At 52.9% G+C, this 15,904-nt stretch overlaps 2 protein-coding genes across 5 annotated transcripts in view; one reads left to right on the top strand and one right to left on the bottom strand.

The window, feature by feature from the left end:
• Window positions 1–179: 179 nt before the first annotated feature.
• RDH8 (retinol dehydrogenase 8) lies at window positions 180–3,456 on the top strand. The gene is made up of 6 exons (XM_064733799.1): window positions 180–278; window positions 364–525; window positions 1,212–1,391; window positions 1,464–1,557; window positions 1,640–1,823; window positions 2,984–3,456. The coding sequence occupies exons 1-6, from the start codon at window positions 182–184 to the stop codon at window positions 3,221–3,223; spliced, it is 957 nt and encodes a 318-aa protein (XP_064589869.1). The 5' UTR covers window positions 180–181; the 3' UTR covers window positions 3,224–3,456.
• A 3,232-nt stretch (window positions 3,457–6,688) lies between these two features.
• Window positions 6,689–15,904, bottom strand: part of IKZF3 (IKAROS family zinc finger 3) — a 35,514-nt gene continuing 26,298 nt past the window's right edge. For 3 of the 4 annotated variants that reach the window (XM_064733851.1, XM_064733853.1, XM_064733854.1), the window contains 2 exons: window positions 13,779–13,895; window positions 6,689–9,119 (listed from right to left, as the gene is read on the bottom strand). In XM_064733851.1, coding sequence (XP_064589921.1) covers window positions 8,413–9,119; window positions 13,779–13,895 — 824 coding nt within the window. In that variant the 3' untranslated portion in view covers window positions 6,689–8,412. The remainder of the gene's footprint in view (window positions 9,120–13,778; window positions 13,896–15,904) is intronic. The other variant, XM_064733852.1, reaches the window with a different exon arrangement.

The following is a 15,904-nucleotide window of genomic DNA, read 5'->3' as shown; positions in this document are numbered from 1 at the left end:
GTCCCCAGGGTGCCACACAAAGGCCGCTCTGTGCTCCGGGGCACCACGTGCGGCTCAGCCACGCCGCAAATCCCCGGCAGGGCCGATTATCCAGGGGGGATTAAGGGCTGGGATTTGGGGGGGGGGGCAGCCGCTATAAAAGCGGGGGGCTGGGGCTCGGAGAGGGGGGTGAGGCCGTGCCATGGCTCCCAAGACGGTGCTGATCACCGGCTGCTCCTCGGGCATCGGGCTGGCGCTGGCCGTGCGGCTGGCCAGGGACAAACAGCGCCGCTTCCGAGGTGAGCGGGGCGCAGGGACCCCCCCCAAACCCCGGGGGGACCCCCCCAAAGCCCACAGCGGGGGCTGAGCCCTGTGTGCCCGCAGTCATCGCCACCATGAGGAACACGGGCAGGAGCGCGGCGCTGGCGGCGGCGGCGGGGCCGGCGCTGGGCAGGACGCTGGAGATCAAACAGCTCGATGTGTGCGATGAGAGCTCCATCCGTGCCTGCCTCGACAGCATCCCCGGGCGCCACATCGATATCCTGGGTGAGACCCGGGATTCCCGGCCCTGCGTGAGCCCGGTGATCCCCCCACCCCAAGCTTGTCCATGCCAGGGACATTTGTGCTGCCAGTGCTGGGACCCTCCGTGCCAGGGACACCTCATGGCCCTGACCCTGTGCACCAGGGACTGTCCGTGCCAGGGACCCCTTGTGCCAGGGACCCTCTGTGCTGGGACATTCCCTGTGCCAGGGACCCTCCAAACTCAGAAAACCCCATTCTGGGGGTCCTCAGAGCTCAGGGGACCCACTGTGCCAGGGACCCCCTGTGCTGGGACATTCCCTGTGCCAGGGACCCTCCAAACTCAGGGCATCCCATTCTGGGGACCCTCCAAGTATTGGGGACCACCCACACCAGGGACCCCCTTTGCTGGGATATTCTCTGCACCAGGGACCCTCCAAAGTCAGGACACCCCATTCTGGGGACCCTCTGAGCTCTGGGGACCCTCCGTGCTGGGACATTCCCTGTGCCTCCAAACTCAGGGCATCCCATTCTGGGGACCCTCCAAGCACTGTGCCAGGGGTCCCTCCTGCACAAGTGACTCTCTATGCCAGGGTCACCCTGCACCAGGGACCCTCCACAGCCAGGACATCCCATGAATCAGAGACCCCCATGCCCAGGGTGTGGGATCCCCCTGCCCAGGGCACGCCCCACTGATGCCCCCTGCCCCACAGTCAGCAACGCCGGGGTGGGCATGGCGGGACCCCTGGAGTGCCAGAGCCTGGCAGCCATGCAGAGCCTCATGGACACCAACTTCTTCGGCCTCGTCCGCCTGGTCAAGGAGGTGCTGCCCGACATGAAGCGGCGCCGCGGGGGCCACATCGTTGTCATCAGCAGCATCATGGGCCTGCAGGGTAGGGGAAAATGGGGTGTCCTGGGGGGACCAGCCCCCACCCAGCCCTGACTGGAGCTCCCCAACCACGCAGGTATTGTCTTCAACGACATCTACTCGGCCTCCAAGTTCGCCGTGGAGGGTTTCTGCGAGAGCCTGGTGGTGCAGGCGCTGCGCTTCAACGTGGCGTGAGTGTGGGGGCCCTGCAGCCCCTGGGGCAGGGTCTAGGGGTGCCCAGTGCCCAGTGCCCAGTGCCACATTCCTGGGCAGGATCAGCCTGGTGGAGCCAGGGCCGGTGATGACGGAATTCGAGACCAAGCTGTACGAGGAAGCCGAACGCGCCGACTACTCACGGACAGACCCCGAGACGGCCGAAATCTTCACCAAGCTCTACCTGAGGAACTCCAGGGATGTCTTCACCAGCCTGGGCCAGACCCCCGAGGACATTGCAGAGGTGACAGGCGGGCAGGGGGTCCCAGTGGGCTGGGGCTGGGCTGGACAGAGGTGTTAATTAGCCCTGACAAGGAACAGCAATGCCCAGCCAGTAGAGGGGCAGCTGACACCCAGACAGCTCCATCCTGATGGGGCTGAGCCTGCTGGGAATGGGAACAGGAATGGTGGTGGGATGGATGAGAATGTGGATGGGATGGGAATAGGAATGGTGGTGGGATGGGAATGTGGATGGGATGGGAATAGGAATGGTGGTGGGATGGGAATAAGATGGGAAGGAACTGAGGATGGAGATGGGCAGAAATGGAATGGGAATGAGAAGGGATGGTAGGATGGGATGGAGTGGGATAGGATAAAGATAGGGATAGAATGGGAAGGAATTGGGGGTGAGATAGGAATGGTGATGGGGTGAGGTGGGATGGATTAGAGATAGGATAGCAAGGGCTTGGGGATGGGGGTAGGAAATGAATGAGAAGGAGATGGGATGGGAATGGGAACAGGAGGACAATGGGAAAGGAGGCATGGGAATGTGAATGAGGATGGAGGCGCAGATGTGGATGGGATGCAGACCGAGTTGAAAGGGGATAAAGGTGGGATGGAGATGCAGATGTTGATGGAGGTGCAGATGTGGATGGGATGGAGGTGCAGATATGGATGGGATAGAGGTGCAGATGTGGATGGGATGCAGACAGGGTTCAAAGGGGACAGGGGTGGGATGGCAGGGGTGTTGGGCGGGGCTGTGGGCACAGGAAGGCGACAATGCCATGCCCTGGTGGGCTGGGGCTGTTGGCACAGGAAGGTGACAATGCCATGCCCTGGTGGGTTGGAGCTGGAGCACAGGAAGGGGACAATGCCATGCCCTGGTGGGCTGGGGCACAGGAAGGTGGCAATCCCATGGCCTGCTGGGCTGGGGCTGTGGGCACAGAAAGGCGACAATGCCATGCCCTGGTGGGCTGGGGCTGGGGCACAGGAAGGGGACAATCTCATGCCCTGGTGGGCTGTGGGCACAGGAAGGGGACAATGCCATGCCCTGGTGGGCTGGGGCACAGGAAGGGGACAATGCCATGCCCTGGTGGGCTGTGGGCACAGGAAGGGGACAATGCCATGCCCTGGTGGGCTGGGGCAGTGGGCACAGGAAGGTGACAATGCCATGCCCACGTGCAGCACACCCTGCGGGTGATCGAGGCGCCCCGGCCGCCGTTCCGGCACCAGACCAACGTGGCGTACACGCCCATGGCCGCCCTCAAACACGCCGACCCCAGCGGCGCCCTCATCACCGACGCCTTCTACCAGCTGGTGTTCAAGTACGACGCCGTGCTGCGCTTCGGCCTCCGCGCCATCCGCCTGCTCCGCTGGAAGGCTCAGAAGGTCAAGGCTGGCGCGCGGCTCCTGGGCTTCAAATAAACCTTTGTGGCTCCTGGGCACTGCCCAGCCCATCCCGGGCACGGGGGTAAAGGGGCAGGACCCACACAGGGTTTCGCTTCCCGTTCCCGGCCTGAAATAGCCGCCACATTAAAATGGGAGGGTATTTATAACCAGTGCTGGGTGAGCAATGCAGAGCTGCTTCCTGCGGGAGTGCAGCGGCCGTGACGGGGCTGGGAAGGGCTGGCAGCTGCCCCCTGCTGCCTCCTGCTCCCCAGGGGCACCTGGGCCTCTGAGCCATGGCATTGGCACCCAGGGGACCTCACCCTGTCACCCCTGCTGCTGTGTCCTCCTTCCTCCAGGCGCTGCTGTGGGGTGGGGAATGTCCCATGGTGGGGGCTCTGTGTCAGCCCTGTCTGGGGCACTGGGGCAGCACAGGGGGTGCAGGAGGGCAGAGAGCAGAGTGACAGGGGTGTGGGGTGTGTTCAGAGGGCACAGCGGGGCATTTGGGGTGCAGGCTGGGGGTAAGACGTTAGGCAAAGAATGAGTGCAGGGCAGGTGCAGGGATGCCCAGAAGCTCATGGGGGCTCCCCCTCTCCAGCTCCCTGTGGTGACAACGGGGTGGGTTCACCCTGGGCACTGGCGTGTGGGTGCTTGGCGTGACAGCACCGGGAGGTGAGAGCAGGGGGAAACCACAGGAGGCCCGGCATGAATCAGCCCCGCTGCTCAGAAACCTTCCTGGCTCCCCCTGCCCTCCCTGGCACAGCCCCCGGAGCCCTGGAGGGACCCCCAGCCCCAGGTGGGGGCTGGATGGAAGCGGCTGCAGCTCCGTGTGCCTCGCACGTGGCGTCTCCGGGACCCTGGGGACAGGATGGAGGTGGGGAAGGAAACCTTTTTGCATTATCCTCCCCTCTTCTCTCACGAGTTAATGGCACAGCGGCGGTGGGACCGTGGCGCCGGGGTGAGGGCAGCACCTGTGGGACGTGCAGGGGTGACATCAAAGCGGTGACAGTGTCGCTGCCTCCCCCCTCTGCGGTTTCTGCAGATTTGACTAACTTTCTCCGCTTGGGGGGCAGGATGGGGGGGAGGCGGGCGTGACTCTGCCCGGCCCCGGGGAGCAGCAAGGGGGGCCCCCGGCACAAAGCCACAGCTGTGGGAAACGGGGCTGAGGGAGGACGGGAGGGGACAGGACCTCCCTCACACACCCCCAGCCCCACGGTGTCCCCCAGTGCCCCGGGGAGCAGCAATGGGGTTGGAACTGGGGGGAGCCCCAGCTCTGCTCCCAGCCTTGCTCGCGGCAGAGAGAGGGGGGACAGGAGCTGCTGTGGGTGAGCTGGGGAACACCTGGTGATGTTTGAGGCTGAGGAGCATCACCTCCCACCTCCCTGGAGCATCCTCCATGCCCACGGAGCACCGCTTCGAGCCCAGGGCTGTCCCCTCCATCCCCGCGCTGCCGCCGGGGCCGCAGCCCTGCGGGTTGGAAGTAAATTCTTCTAAAAACAATCGTCCGCTGGGACTTTCCTGTCGCCGGCGTGTGACAATCGCCAGCCGCTCCCCGTGTCCTCGATCCCCCGAGGATTTCGCTGCCAGGTGCCGACTCGCTGCCATGCAAATGCGGCGCCACATTTAACCCGGCTGGAGGGGCTGGAGGGGCCGGTTCGGCGGCTCCCCGGGGCCTTCACTTCCCTCCCGGCGCAGCGAGGGGGGCACCAGGCGTGACACCGAGCTGCTGTCCCCGTGCTGGCGCCCCGGTGACACTCACGGCCCCGTGTCCCGGTGGGTGCCAGAGCTGGGGGCACTTCCAATGTCCCTTCCCCACATTGGCTCTGCTCGCCCCCTGCCCCCCGGATTTAGGAACGCGACCCACGCCGAGGGTGGGAAAGGCCGCGGGGAGGGTGACTCAGAGCAGGGCTGGGGAATTGGGACACCCAGAGGGGGTGGCAGTGACTCAGTGCTCCCCGTCCCCTCCCCGGCACCGTCGGGTTTTGGGTGCAGGAGCCGGCCGGGATGCTCCAAGGATGCAGAGCAGCAGCCGGAAGTTTTTCTGGGATTTTTTTTGTGGATTACGAAGCGTGTTTCAACACGAGGACAGGAGAAACGAGTTCCTCTGTGCTCTATCACGATTACAGCTATCAGCAGATAAGGATCTCGCTGTCACAACACCAACTGAAGGTTTCTGTAAGACTTTAAAGGGGTTTGGCTCCAGGCAGGAGAAGGTTGAGGGGGTTTGGATGAAATAAATTCTTATTAAGGGACAAAGCAGGATGAGAAGCCCCGAGCCCCCTCTGTCTCACCCAGCCCTCAGAATGTCCGGCAGCAGCAGGGGGAGAGACCCCTCAGTGTTTGTGCAGCACCCGGGCTGGAAGGAAGTGAAGGGAAAAGAAAAAAAAAGGATCCTCTGACTTCCTTTCTTTCTTTCTTCTCGGCTTTTTTTCGTTTCTGTTTCTCAAGCGTGTCCAGCTCTTTGTGGCAGGAGGTGTCGGGGGGGAATGAAAGAAGCGCGAACAACGTCAGCCTGGTACCGCAGGTGCTAAAAGGGCCGGGGGGTTGGTGTGAGCCTCCACCCTCCCTGCCGGGATGTTTCCATCTGCCCGACCCAGCCCGGGAACCACGAACCCACCCCAGAGCCCCAGCGTGGGGCTGAGCTGCCCCCAGCCCACAGCTCTCGGGTTAAACCGCTCCTCTGCTCGCCAGAAGCGGCTCCAGCACCATTTTCCATTTTTCAGAGGAGCTGCTGATGTTATTTTACACCTCTGGCTGTGTCAGTTACTCTACTGAGTAGCAGGTTCTGCTGAGCACAGCCTCCACCATGGCACAGCACCCTGTGGGGACGCAGATTCCATCACACCTGTGGGGTTTACAGGCAGCCCCAGTGCTCATTCCCACTCCTCAGCCAGCTCTGGTCACTCCTACATCTGTTTTCATGGCTGGCAGAGTGGATATTTATTTACTGACATTTTTAAAACTTAAAAATACCGTTTAAGCACCAGAGGTTCATTTCTTGGTGCTAAAAGCTCCTTGCCTGAGCCTCCCTGCCCACTCTTGGGGTGTAATTCATAAGTAAATGAAGAACCAAGCGAGATGGACGCACCAAGGCACCGGAGAGTGCTCCAAACCTGTTCCAGACCAAAATAACCAAGCCAGGAGCAGAATAAATCAGGCTCTGAACCGGTTTTCCCATCTGTTTTCCCAGACAAGGTGGTTTCCAGAGCTTCTCCAAGCTCAGGGATCTGCCCTGGACCAACACAGCCCCTCAGCATCCAGACATGGCCCAATGGGATTCCCATCTCCCAAGCCAGAGCAGTGCTGTGGGACAGGGATGAATGATGGGGTGTGAAGGAACAATTAATATTTTTAAATTAACCCATTACCCAATCCTCTTATAGAGAATGAGATTTTTGGATGGCTCCAGGAGGTCTCTCTCTGTGGATTTCTTTAAGAACCTGCCCTTGCCTGCCCTCAAGTCAGGACATCATCATTATTTAAATATTTTATTCGTTTATTGACAACTCTTTGGTTTTGAAAAGCTAAGCCATTGAAAAGCAAGCTTCACAAAATTAGAAATTGATAAAGACAACCACAATGTCCTAAAAATGTCGGACTTAGAAATGCCAGGGCAGCAGTGGAACCTCTGGAATTCTCTGGGAATCTCTCACTCCCTTTCCCTCTCTTTTCTGGACCCAAAGCTTGGCCCTTGGGGCTGACCCTTGGTGGAAGTGCAGCCTCCCTCACAGGAGGAGCATTGGTCACACTGTGACACAGGTGGTCACCTGGGGAGGGCCAACGTGCACCTTTGTCACCATGGAGCCCTGGGAAACATCCTAAACCTGCTTTGCAGCTCCACACACAACAGCAGAAGAGTTCTCCTCAACCCCAGGGGTAGCAGATCCTGGATTTGCATTTCCACAGCACTCTGGATGCTCAGACACACTGCAGGCTGATTTATCCCTCTCCAAATCCACCTTCAGTGGAAAACATGAATAGAAATTTCTTATTTTATACCTTAAAATTCAGAGAGGAAATAATTGGGCCAAAAAATTCAGAGGGAGGGACGAATTTCAGTATTTTTTGACCCTCATCTCTTCAACCTTCCCTCAGGGAAGTGAATGGGTCACCAGGGAATAACACAAAAGCAACACAGCTCTCAAACCACACAAGGGATGCACAAAGTCCATCAGAACACTCCTAACTACAGGATACAAAAATATTTTGCAAAGATTAAACCTTCACTCAGCAAAGCCATTACCAAACCCCTCTCCAGCCCAGGGACACCAACACAGCTGTGGGGCCACAGGGAATTGTTGTAAAAACCAACTTCAAAGGGATGGCACCTGCTCAGGGTGTGGAGCTGCATCTCCAAGGGCTGTCCTGGTGTGGGTGAGGCTCTCACAGCCCTGCCTGGGGTCTCACCTGTCCACAACCAGCCAGGACCAACCCATGATGGCACAGCCACACGTCCTGCTGTGGGACAGAGGCACAACACCCAGCACAGCTTCATCCTCGTTCTTGGCAGCCGTCAGAAAGGAGGAATTTCCAGCAAAGAAAATTGGGATTTCCTCCAGGCCATATGGATGACCTCACTGGGTATCCCAAAAATATGTATTGTTAAAAAATCCCAACCCCAAATAGGTCTCATTTCTCATTTTCCTCTCACTGAGTAACTTTAAAGAAAGTCAGCAGTGGGGTAAGAAAAATGAAAGTGTGCTACACTTTTGTTAAGGCTTAGGGGAAAAGCTTTAAAGAGGAATTAATAATCCCTCCCTTTTCCTGCCCTGGTTTTCCTTGTTTTGGGGATGAGCCACTGGGATTATAACTAGGAAAAGCTCCTCCAACACACCTCTGACTATTCACCTGAAGGAGCAGGGGAATTGGCATGAAAACCTTTTGTGCTGACTTAAAGCAAACTCTATAAAAACAAACACAAGTTAAAAATTGAAAACATCGTAAATGGTTCTGAAGTTTCACAAAAATAAAGTTCATATCAAAACCAGTCTCTGCTCCTGGTGTTTCCCACAGTCCCACTCACCACAGCAGCCAGGCAGAGATGCTACACAACACTGAATTATCGAGAAAAACAAATTTAAAAAAACGCGTCACCTTGTGACACACTTCAAACTGACCTAGAAAAATACTCCAAAAAAAAAAATTCATTACGCTAATTAAACCCCTAACCAACCAAGCCTCCCCTTTGACAGCAAACACATCCTTTGACCTTGGAAGAGCAGGTCCTTTCACTTGAGCACCACTCTGTGCTCTCCCCGGGCTATGTGCGAGGAGAACTCGTAGCGGTCGTGGCTGCGGTAGCCGCAGACGTTGCACTCGAAGGGGTCGCGGAAGCCGTGGCAGCCCATGTGGATGGTGAACATCACGTAATCCAGGAAGAGCACGCGGCAGTGGTCGCACCTGTACACCCCGATGGCCTCCCCTTCCTTGTTGATGACCTTGAAGGCGTCGCGGGGACAGATGGCCGGAGGCTTGATGATCTCGTAGGGCCTCGGGAAATCCTTCAGGGCCTGGAGGCCGTTGCGGGCCGGAGCCGCCGCCATCACCTGGCTCTGGTGGAAGGCGGGGTTGGGCCTCTCCTCGTGGTTGCTGTCAGTGTCTGTGGAGTCGTGGCCGCTGTTGTTGGGGGAGAGGCCCCTGTCGGATGACAGGCTCTTGTCCCTGAGGTGGCTCTTGTCGGGCTCGGTGCCGTTGGGGACGCCGGGGACGTCGGCGGCGCGGGGCAGCGGCAGCGGGTACAGGCTGCTGATGACGGGCACCATCTCGGCCGTGGGCGCTGGCGGCGTCTGCACGAGCGGGCGCAGGGCCTCGGCCCCCAGGTAGGTGATGGCGTTGTTGATGGCCTGGTCCATCATGCGCCCGTGCATCATCTCGCTCTCCTTCTCGTACAGGAAACTGGAGTTGTAGTTGACATCGAAGCTGGGGCGTTTCTCACCTGCGAGAGATGAGAGGGGAAAATTACCTGAGTGGGGAAATGTCAGAATTCAGGACATCCCTCTGGCTTGCCCAAACCCTGCCAGGGGCCTCAGAGATCTCAAGATACCTGTGACTTTGATTATCACCCATGGAAAAATTACCAACCTTATATGAGGATCTGCAAGCCACAAAAGTCTAAGTAGAATAATAATTAGTTTGTCATGGGGTGAAAAAAATTGATTTTTTGGAGTTTTTAGAATGGGGGTTCAGGAGGCAAGATGGAGGAATCTGGGCGTGTCCAGCCTTTCTCCTCCTTCTTCTTGGCCTCCATCTTCTGCTGTGATGCTGGACCTTTTGGACTGGTTTAGAGTAGAAGCTCGCTGTTTAACATAGATGACAGGTATTGGGAAGTAATTGTAAATAATGTACGTGTAGTTTTTAGTATAAAAAGATAACACCAGTGTGCCTCTGTCTGTCCTGCTGAGCGGACCTCAGCAGGCCAGAGAAAAGAATTTTATAGAAAAGAAACAATAAACAACCTTGAGAATGAGAATAGAAGAGTTCTGACTCCTTCTTCAACAGCCAGGCTGGGAAAAGAGACTTTCTAACACATCTCGGGGTCACTCTGAGCAGCAGAAGTCCCAAGAGGTAAAGAGCTGTTTAAACCCTGTGATGACTTTTCTGAAGGGCAGAAATCTCTCTGGGAATGGGGCATGATATGTTCTCTGCTGAAAGAGGCTCTTCTTAGACACAAGCAGCTTTTGGGTGGGGTATTTGGTTTTTTTCATAATTTTTTAAATGTCAGGCTTAGAAGCAAACCAGTCTAATAGAGGAGGTGGTGAGGGTACTTTCTGAGAGATTCATTTTTGGCAAGTCCTCCAACTGAAGTCAGTTTTCCCCACTGTCCTTTGACAACTACAGCTTCCTCTGCACCACACCTGGCTTCTTGGATCTCTACACAGGTATTCAGGTAATCCAATATTGGCAGATAAAAATATAAACACCCTACAGTTAGGGTCAGGGTTAGTGGGGGAAAACATTTTTTTTCCTCTGGATGTGCTGGGGCTTGGAAAGTTCTGGACTGGACAGAAGTGGAGGAAAGGGCACCTGGAATTCTGCTCACACCTCTCTGGGCAGCACAGAACTCCTGTTCTCTGTGCCAGCTGCAAGGAGGAAACAAACTGCACCCCAAAAACACTAAAGACATTTTGGAGGTGAATGTCTAGAAATAAGTAACTGAATTCTGTGGTTAATAAAAGCATAAACTTGTTCATAGCTTAAAAAAAAATACAAAAAAAAAAAAGAGCAGATGAAAGGTTTCACATGCAAGTGACTCGCAAACATTAAATCCACGAATCTCTTGGTTACGGTAACTCGAGTGGTGCAGATGTTTATCAGTCACCTGTCAACACCCTGACTCAATGTGTATGAAACTCTGGGGTTTCACTGCAGAGGCAGAAAACCAGGAGCTCACGTTTCTTTTCTAAAACACTCCAAAAGGTTAAAGAACCACAAGAGTGCAACTGCTCCCAGCCCGCAGCACCACTCGCCGTCCAGCTTCACATGGAGGGAAACAAAATGCTGCAGTATTTTTGGGTGACTCATAAAACCAGCTCCAGGCAAGTGAAAGATGTGAATAAATTGGGATTTAAGTAGGAAAAAAAAAAATAATAAAGGCAAAAAGAGGCAAAACTCCCTAAAAATTTTGGTTTTAAGAGTCACTGTTGTGAAGTAAAATAAAGAAACTTGATATAGGATCATAGGATTGAGTCCAACTCCTGAATGATCACTGAGGGTCTCACAGTGATTCCACTGTCCTGGTGGATTTTAAAGTCCCCCAGAAAAAGGCTCTGAAGCAGGGCCTGGTGAAGAGGTGAAGAGTCAAAAGCAGGGTCTGGTGGTCCCTGCCCTTGTGTGGGATATATAGTGGTGCACACGAGGCAGCTGTGGGGATGGAAATGTGAAAAATAAAGTGGGAGAGACTCCTGGTGCTTGTCTGAATCTCTGCAGAGCCCTCCAATTATAATAAAGGGGTTTTTCTTCCAATCAATAGACTTCATTCAGAGGAACGAGGCAAACAAAGATGCCTTGTTAGTGTAAATCCCTGTCCCTGCTTCCTGACTAAATGAGACATCAGCACTCATTCCCAGATTTCCCAAAAGATCCCTGCACTGGCCTGGCAGATCTGAGCTGTGACAGGGACAGGGCAGAAAGGCACAGGAGTCAGAGCAAGGTCGGGCAGCCTGCTCCTGGAAACATCCTTCCCAGGGGGGATGTTTGCACATGTCATTTAACAAGAAAAATCACAGGAGTCCTAGAAAAACAGCAAGTTCCAAAAATGGGTTATTTTGTGCTTTTAGCTGATCTGTGATGGGTTCTCCAGCTTCTCCACACACCTGTGGAGTGCTGTGCCAGCTCATGCCACCCAGCACTAGCACAAATCCCAGAGGATCTGGGCCACACAGGAACTCTTTGGCTCACAGAGGAAACCCCAAACCCACTCGTTCTTCACATGACCCTTATGCTGAGGGGGTGCATCCTGCTGCAGACGGGTTGAATAAAATACATAAAGGTCAAACTGCTGGTGATTGCACAATGACAGAGCTGAAAAAATGCTAAAATAGAGGAAGCTAAAGGATTACAAACCCATTTGCATTAATATTGCTTTTTGAACCACAGCAAGACGTGTAAGGGCCAAGCCCCACAGGCCCAGTTCCAATGTGAGCACCAAAGAGACTCAGATGGAGTGTGCTGGTCTGGCTGTGCAGTGAGGTGACCTTTAGAAAGCCACACTAATGTAAAATAAATAAATAAATGAGACCAGTTTTCAGAGATGAAAGCCCAGTGCTACCCACCAAACCCACTAAGAGCTCCAGTACCTTGAAAAACTGAGCTGGTTTCCTGTGTGGATGCATCCAGCTGCACAGCTGTACCTGGATGGATCCATCTGCACAGCTTTCCCTGGATAAATCCAGCTGTGCAGCTTTACCTGGATGCATCCATCTACACAGCTTTGGCTGGATGGATCCAGCTGTGCAGCTTTACCTGGATAAATCCAGCTGTGCAGCTTTCCCTGGATGGATCCAGCTGCACAGCTTTACCTGGATGGATCCAGCTGTGCAGCTTTCCCTGGATGGATCCAGCTGCTCACCTTTCCCTGGATGGATCAATCTGCACAACTTTAACTGGATGGATCCATCTGCTCACCTTTCCCTGGATGGATCCATCTGCTCACCTTTCCCTGGATGGATCCATCTGCTCACCTTTCCCTGGATGGATCCAGCTGCTCACCTTTCCCTGGATGCATCCAGCTGCTCACCTTTCCCTGGATGGATCCAGCTGCTCACCTTTCCCTGGATGGATCAATCTGCACAACTTTAACTGGATAGATCCATCTGCTCAGCTTTACCTGGATGGATCCAGCTGCACACCTTTCACTGGATGGATCCAGCTGTGCAGCTTTCCCTGGATTCACCAATCTGCTCACCTTTACATGAATGGATCCATCTGCTCACCTTTACCTGGATGGATCCAGCTGCTCACCTTTCCCTGGATGGATCCATCTGCTCACCTTTCCCTGGATGGATCCATTTGCTCACCTTTCCCTGGATGGATCCATCTGCTCACCTTTCCCTGGACAGATCCAGCTGCTCACCTTTCCCTGGATGGATCCAGCTGCTCACCTTTCCCTGGATGGATCCATCTGCTCACCTTTCCCTGGATGGATCCATCTGCTCACCTTTCCCTGGATGCATCCATCTGCTCACCTCTACCTTGCTCTGGAGCTGCTGCACCCTGTGCTGGGGGTTTGGCTGGAACAGCCCTGCCTGCCCTCCCAGCCCACACCTCTCCCACATGAGCCCCACTCAGAGGCTGAACTTTATATTGGGCCATAAAAAGAAAAAAAACCCAAACACTTTTTACCTTATGTAACCCTTCAAAGAGCACAAATAAGGCTTCATCAGCACCAATATTATATAACTGCTGACTAAGGGTTTTCCTTAGGACACAGGGCTGTATTTTATTTTCTTTAAAGGCAGGTTGATGAAATAAGACTGGCCAAGAGGGTCAGGTGTTTGCTGAAACCCAGAACCTGCCCAACTAGTATTTAAAATTCCCAAATGCAAAACTCTGATCATGTTCAATTAAATGCAAAGAAAATACCATGGAAACATCTGCTTGCTTAAATTACCACAAGAAAGGATTTGATATTTTTTAATCATACACAAATTTAGTAGAATGACTAAGAGAAATCCAATACTTTTCTGCCTTTAGGCCTTATTTCACACATGAATACTGCAGGAATCTTCAGCTCCTGCTGAGAAAACATTAACCTTCCTATTCTTTGCTTGTTCTAGATCCTTGCAGAAAACATTTCAAATACATAGGCACAAAAAGGGCACGTGGAAGCTCATAAAACATATTTATAAATCTATATAAAGACACAAGGCACAACAGTGCCTTCCACCCAGTTTAAGCAAGAATAAATTCTTTTTTATTTTAATCAACCCCTTACAACAAATTGCTAAAATCCCATCAAAAAACCAGTGTTGCTTAATTTTTTTGTATTAGATGCTAAGCTTGAGCAGGATATTTAAAAGAAGCAGAGGCATTGTACTGTTTGTTACCAACCCACACGTATTTAACTGTTGCAGATGAAAAGGGGTTTTGTTCTTACCAATAAATTTCTGAGGCATTGAGCTTTTTCTCTTTGCCACGTTGCTCGCTAGCCTGTCCAGCACAAGGGCTCTTTCAGTCCCCATCTCTGCCTTGATGTGCCTTGCCTCCACGCTGGCTAGGTTGGAAAATGTGAAAAAGAAGGGGGAAAAAAGAGAAAAAATAATAATAAAAAAAAAACACGTAGGTGAAAAAGGAAAATAAAGAAAGTTAAAAAAAAAGGCAGAGCTGACTGGTTTAATCTCCAATCGGCCACATAACTGGAGGAAACAGTTTGGAGGTGAAATGCAAAGCTGGTTTTGCTTTTTCTGTCATTCCTGCTCTCTGGGCACCCGCTGTGGTCAGTGGCAGCACAGCCCCGAGCTGACTCAGGGGGGAGCACAAACCAGAACTGTCGTCAGCGAGAGGAAGTGCATGAACTGGCTGGAAGGTTGGTTAAATTGCAGATGGAGACAGAAGCTCTGCTGGCCTTTCTTTTTGATTCTGAGTAAGGCTGGGTGACACCTGCACACTCAGTGCTTCGAGCTGCAGGAGGAGATACTCAGTGTTCTTGCTTAACTTTTCAGATATCAGTCAGAGATGTCTTAACGAATCACTAAGAAGCTTGTATGATATGTATCAGTGTTCCAGTAAAATAAAAACAAAAAAGCCTTTGAAAATTCAAAATTTCTAACTCTTTTTTTCCCCCCAGGTGTTACTGTCAATATTTTTTTCCTAAATGCATCAGCTAAAACTAACTGTGAATGTTTCCTCTGTGTTTTAAAGCTTGTTACAACTTCAAATTTCTAATTTTTGGATAAGTACCTGTGCCCTGAGATGACTCCCTTGAGATTGGGCCAATTAAGGCTCTTCCTATTTTCCAGAGCTCTCCTCAGCTGTGCTAAGCAGTGCCCAGCCCTGCAGAGAGGCTGTGCTTGCTCTCAGCTCCTGGAGGCTGCAGAGCTGCCACCTCATATCGCTACTACCACACTAATACTGATCGTAACTGCTGTGGCTTCCCCCCCAAACCCTGCTCAAACCTCAACAACACCCATCTGGACTGCTGCTTTTATGTTAAAAATTATAATGAAGAGTAAATTCTCTGCTAAAAGTACCCTTGGCAGGAATCACTGTGCTGAGAATTGGCCACATCTGAAAGGATTGTCCAAGTCTGTAGGAGATGGGATCTGCAAGGTGAGGAATGATTATTCTGAGTTTTAAAGCTTGTTACAACCTCCCAAATTTCTGATTTTTGGGAAAGTCCCAGTGCCCTGTGATGACTCCCTTGGGATCAGGCCAATTAAGGCTCTTCCCATTTTCCAGAGCACCCAGTGAGGGGTGATTGACTTTCCCAAGGTGCTATAAAATGTTGGATCTCACTGTGAAAGAGTCCTGGTTGCTGTGTTACCATACATACACCAACAAATCTAATTATAGAATCATGGAAACATGGAATGACTTTAGTTGGAAAGGACCTTGAAGATCATGGCAGGGTCATGGGCACCTTCCATTATCCCAGGTTCCTCCAAGCCTTGTCCAACCTGGTGCTGGACATTTCCAGGGACAGTCACAGCTTCTCTGGGCAACTTGTGCCAGGGCCTCACCATCCTCCCAGGGAGAATTTCCTCCTCACATCCCATCCAGCCCTGCCCTCTGGCAGTCTAAAACCATTGTTCCTTCTCCTGTTATAAAATCCTCCTGCCTCCTTTTTATAACCCCCTTAAGGCACTGGTAGGCCAAAATGAGGCCTCCCTGAATACATGAAGCATAACCTAAGAGACAAGCAGTGCCAGAGGAAAGTGATAGGAACACTTTGATATTTCAGTCCTGCTAAACACAGATTTATTGAGTATTGACTTCAATTTCTGTTTGCCCAAGTGCTGAAAGTGCAGCTTCATCCTTCCCAGGCCTGTGCAGCCTTTCCCTGAGCGTTTCAGTCTGTCCTCTGTACCTGTTTGTCAGTGCTGCTCCTGATAACAGGAGTTTCAGTCAGCACAAACCATGACTCACCAAACCTCAGCCAGAACTATTTGTTCATGTTTGTTCAGCAGTTTGAAAACATCAAGTGTCTCAGAGGTGCTTGGTGCTGCAAATATGAGTCAGGGAGGATGGGATAACAGGGCCTGCCTCTGCTTGGTCACAGTCCTG

This window comes from Zonotrichia leucophrys, chromosome 27, assembly GCF_028769735.1.
Source record: "Zonotrichia leucophrys gambelii isolate GWCS_2022_RI chromosome 27, RI_Zleu_2.0, whole genome shotgun sequence".
Taxonomy (NCBI): Eukaryota; Metazoa; Chordata; class Aves; order Passeriformes; family Passerellidae; genus Zonotrichia; species Zonotrichia leucophrys.
This window is presented reverse-complemented; position numbering and strand designations above follow the sequence as displayed.

Coding starts and splice junctions, on each gene's coding strand:
- RDH8 (XM_064733799.1), top strand. CDS start 182: ATGGCTCCCAAGACGGTGCTGATCACCGGCTGCTCCTCGGGCATCGGG. Junction 526..1,211: donor GCGCCACATCGATATCCTGG/GTGAGACCCGGG, acceptor CCTGCCCCACAG/TCAGCAACGCCGGGGTGGGC. Junction 1,392..1,463: donor CAGCATCATGGGCCTGCAGG/GTAGGGGAAAAT, acceptor CCAACCACGCAG/GTATTGTCTTCAACGACATC.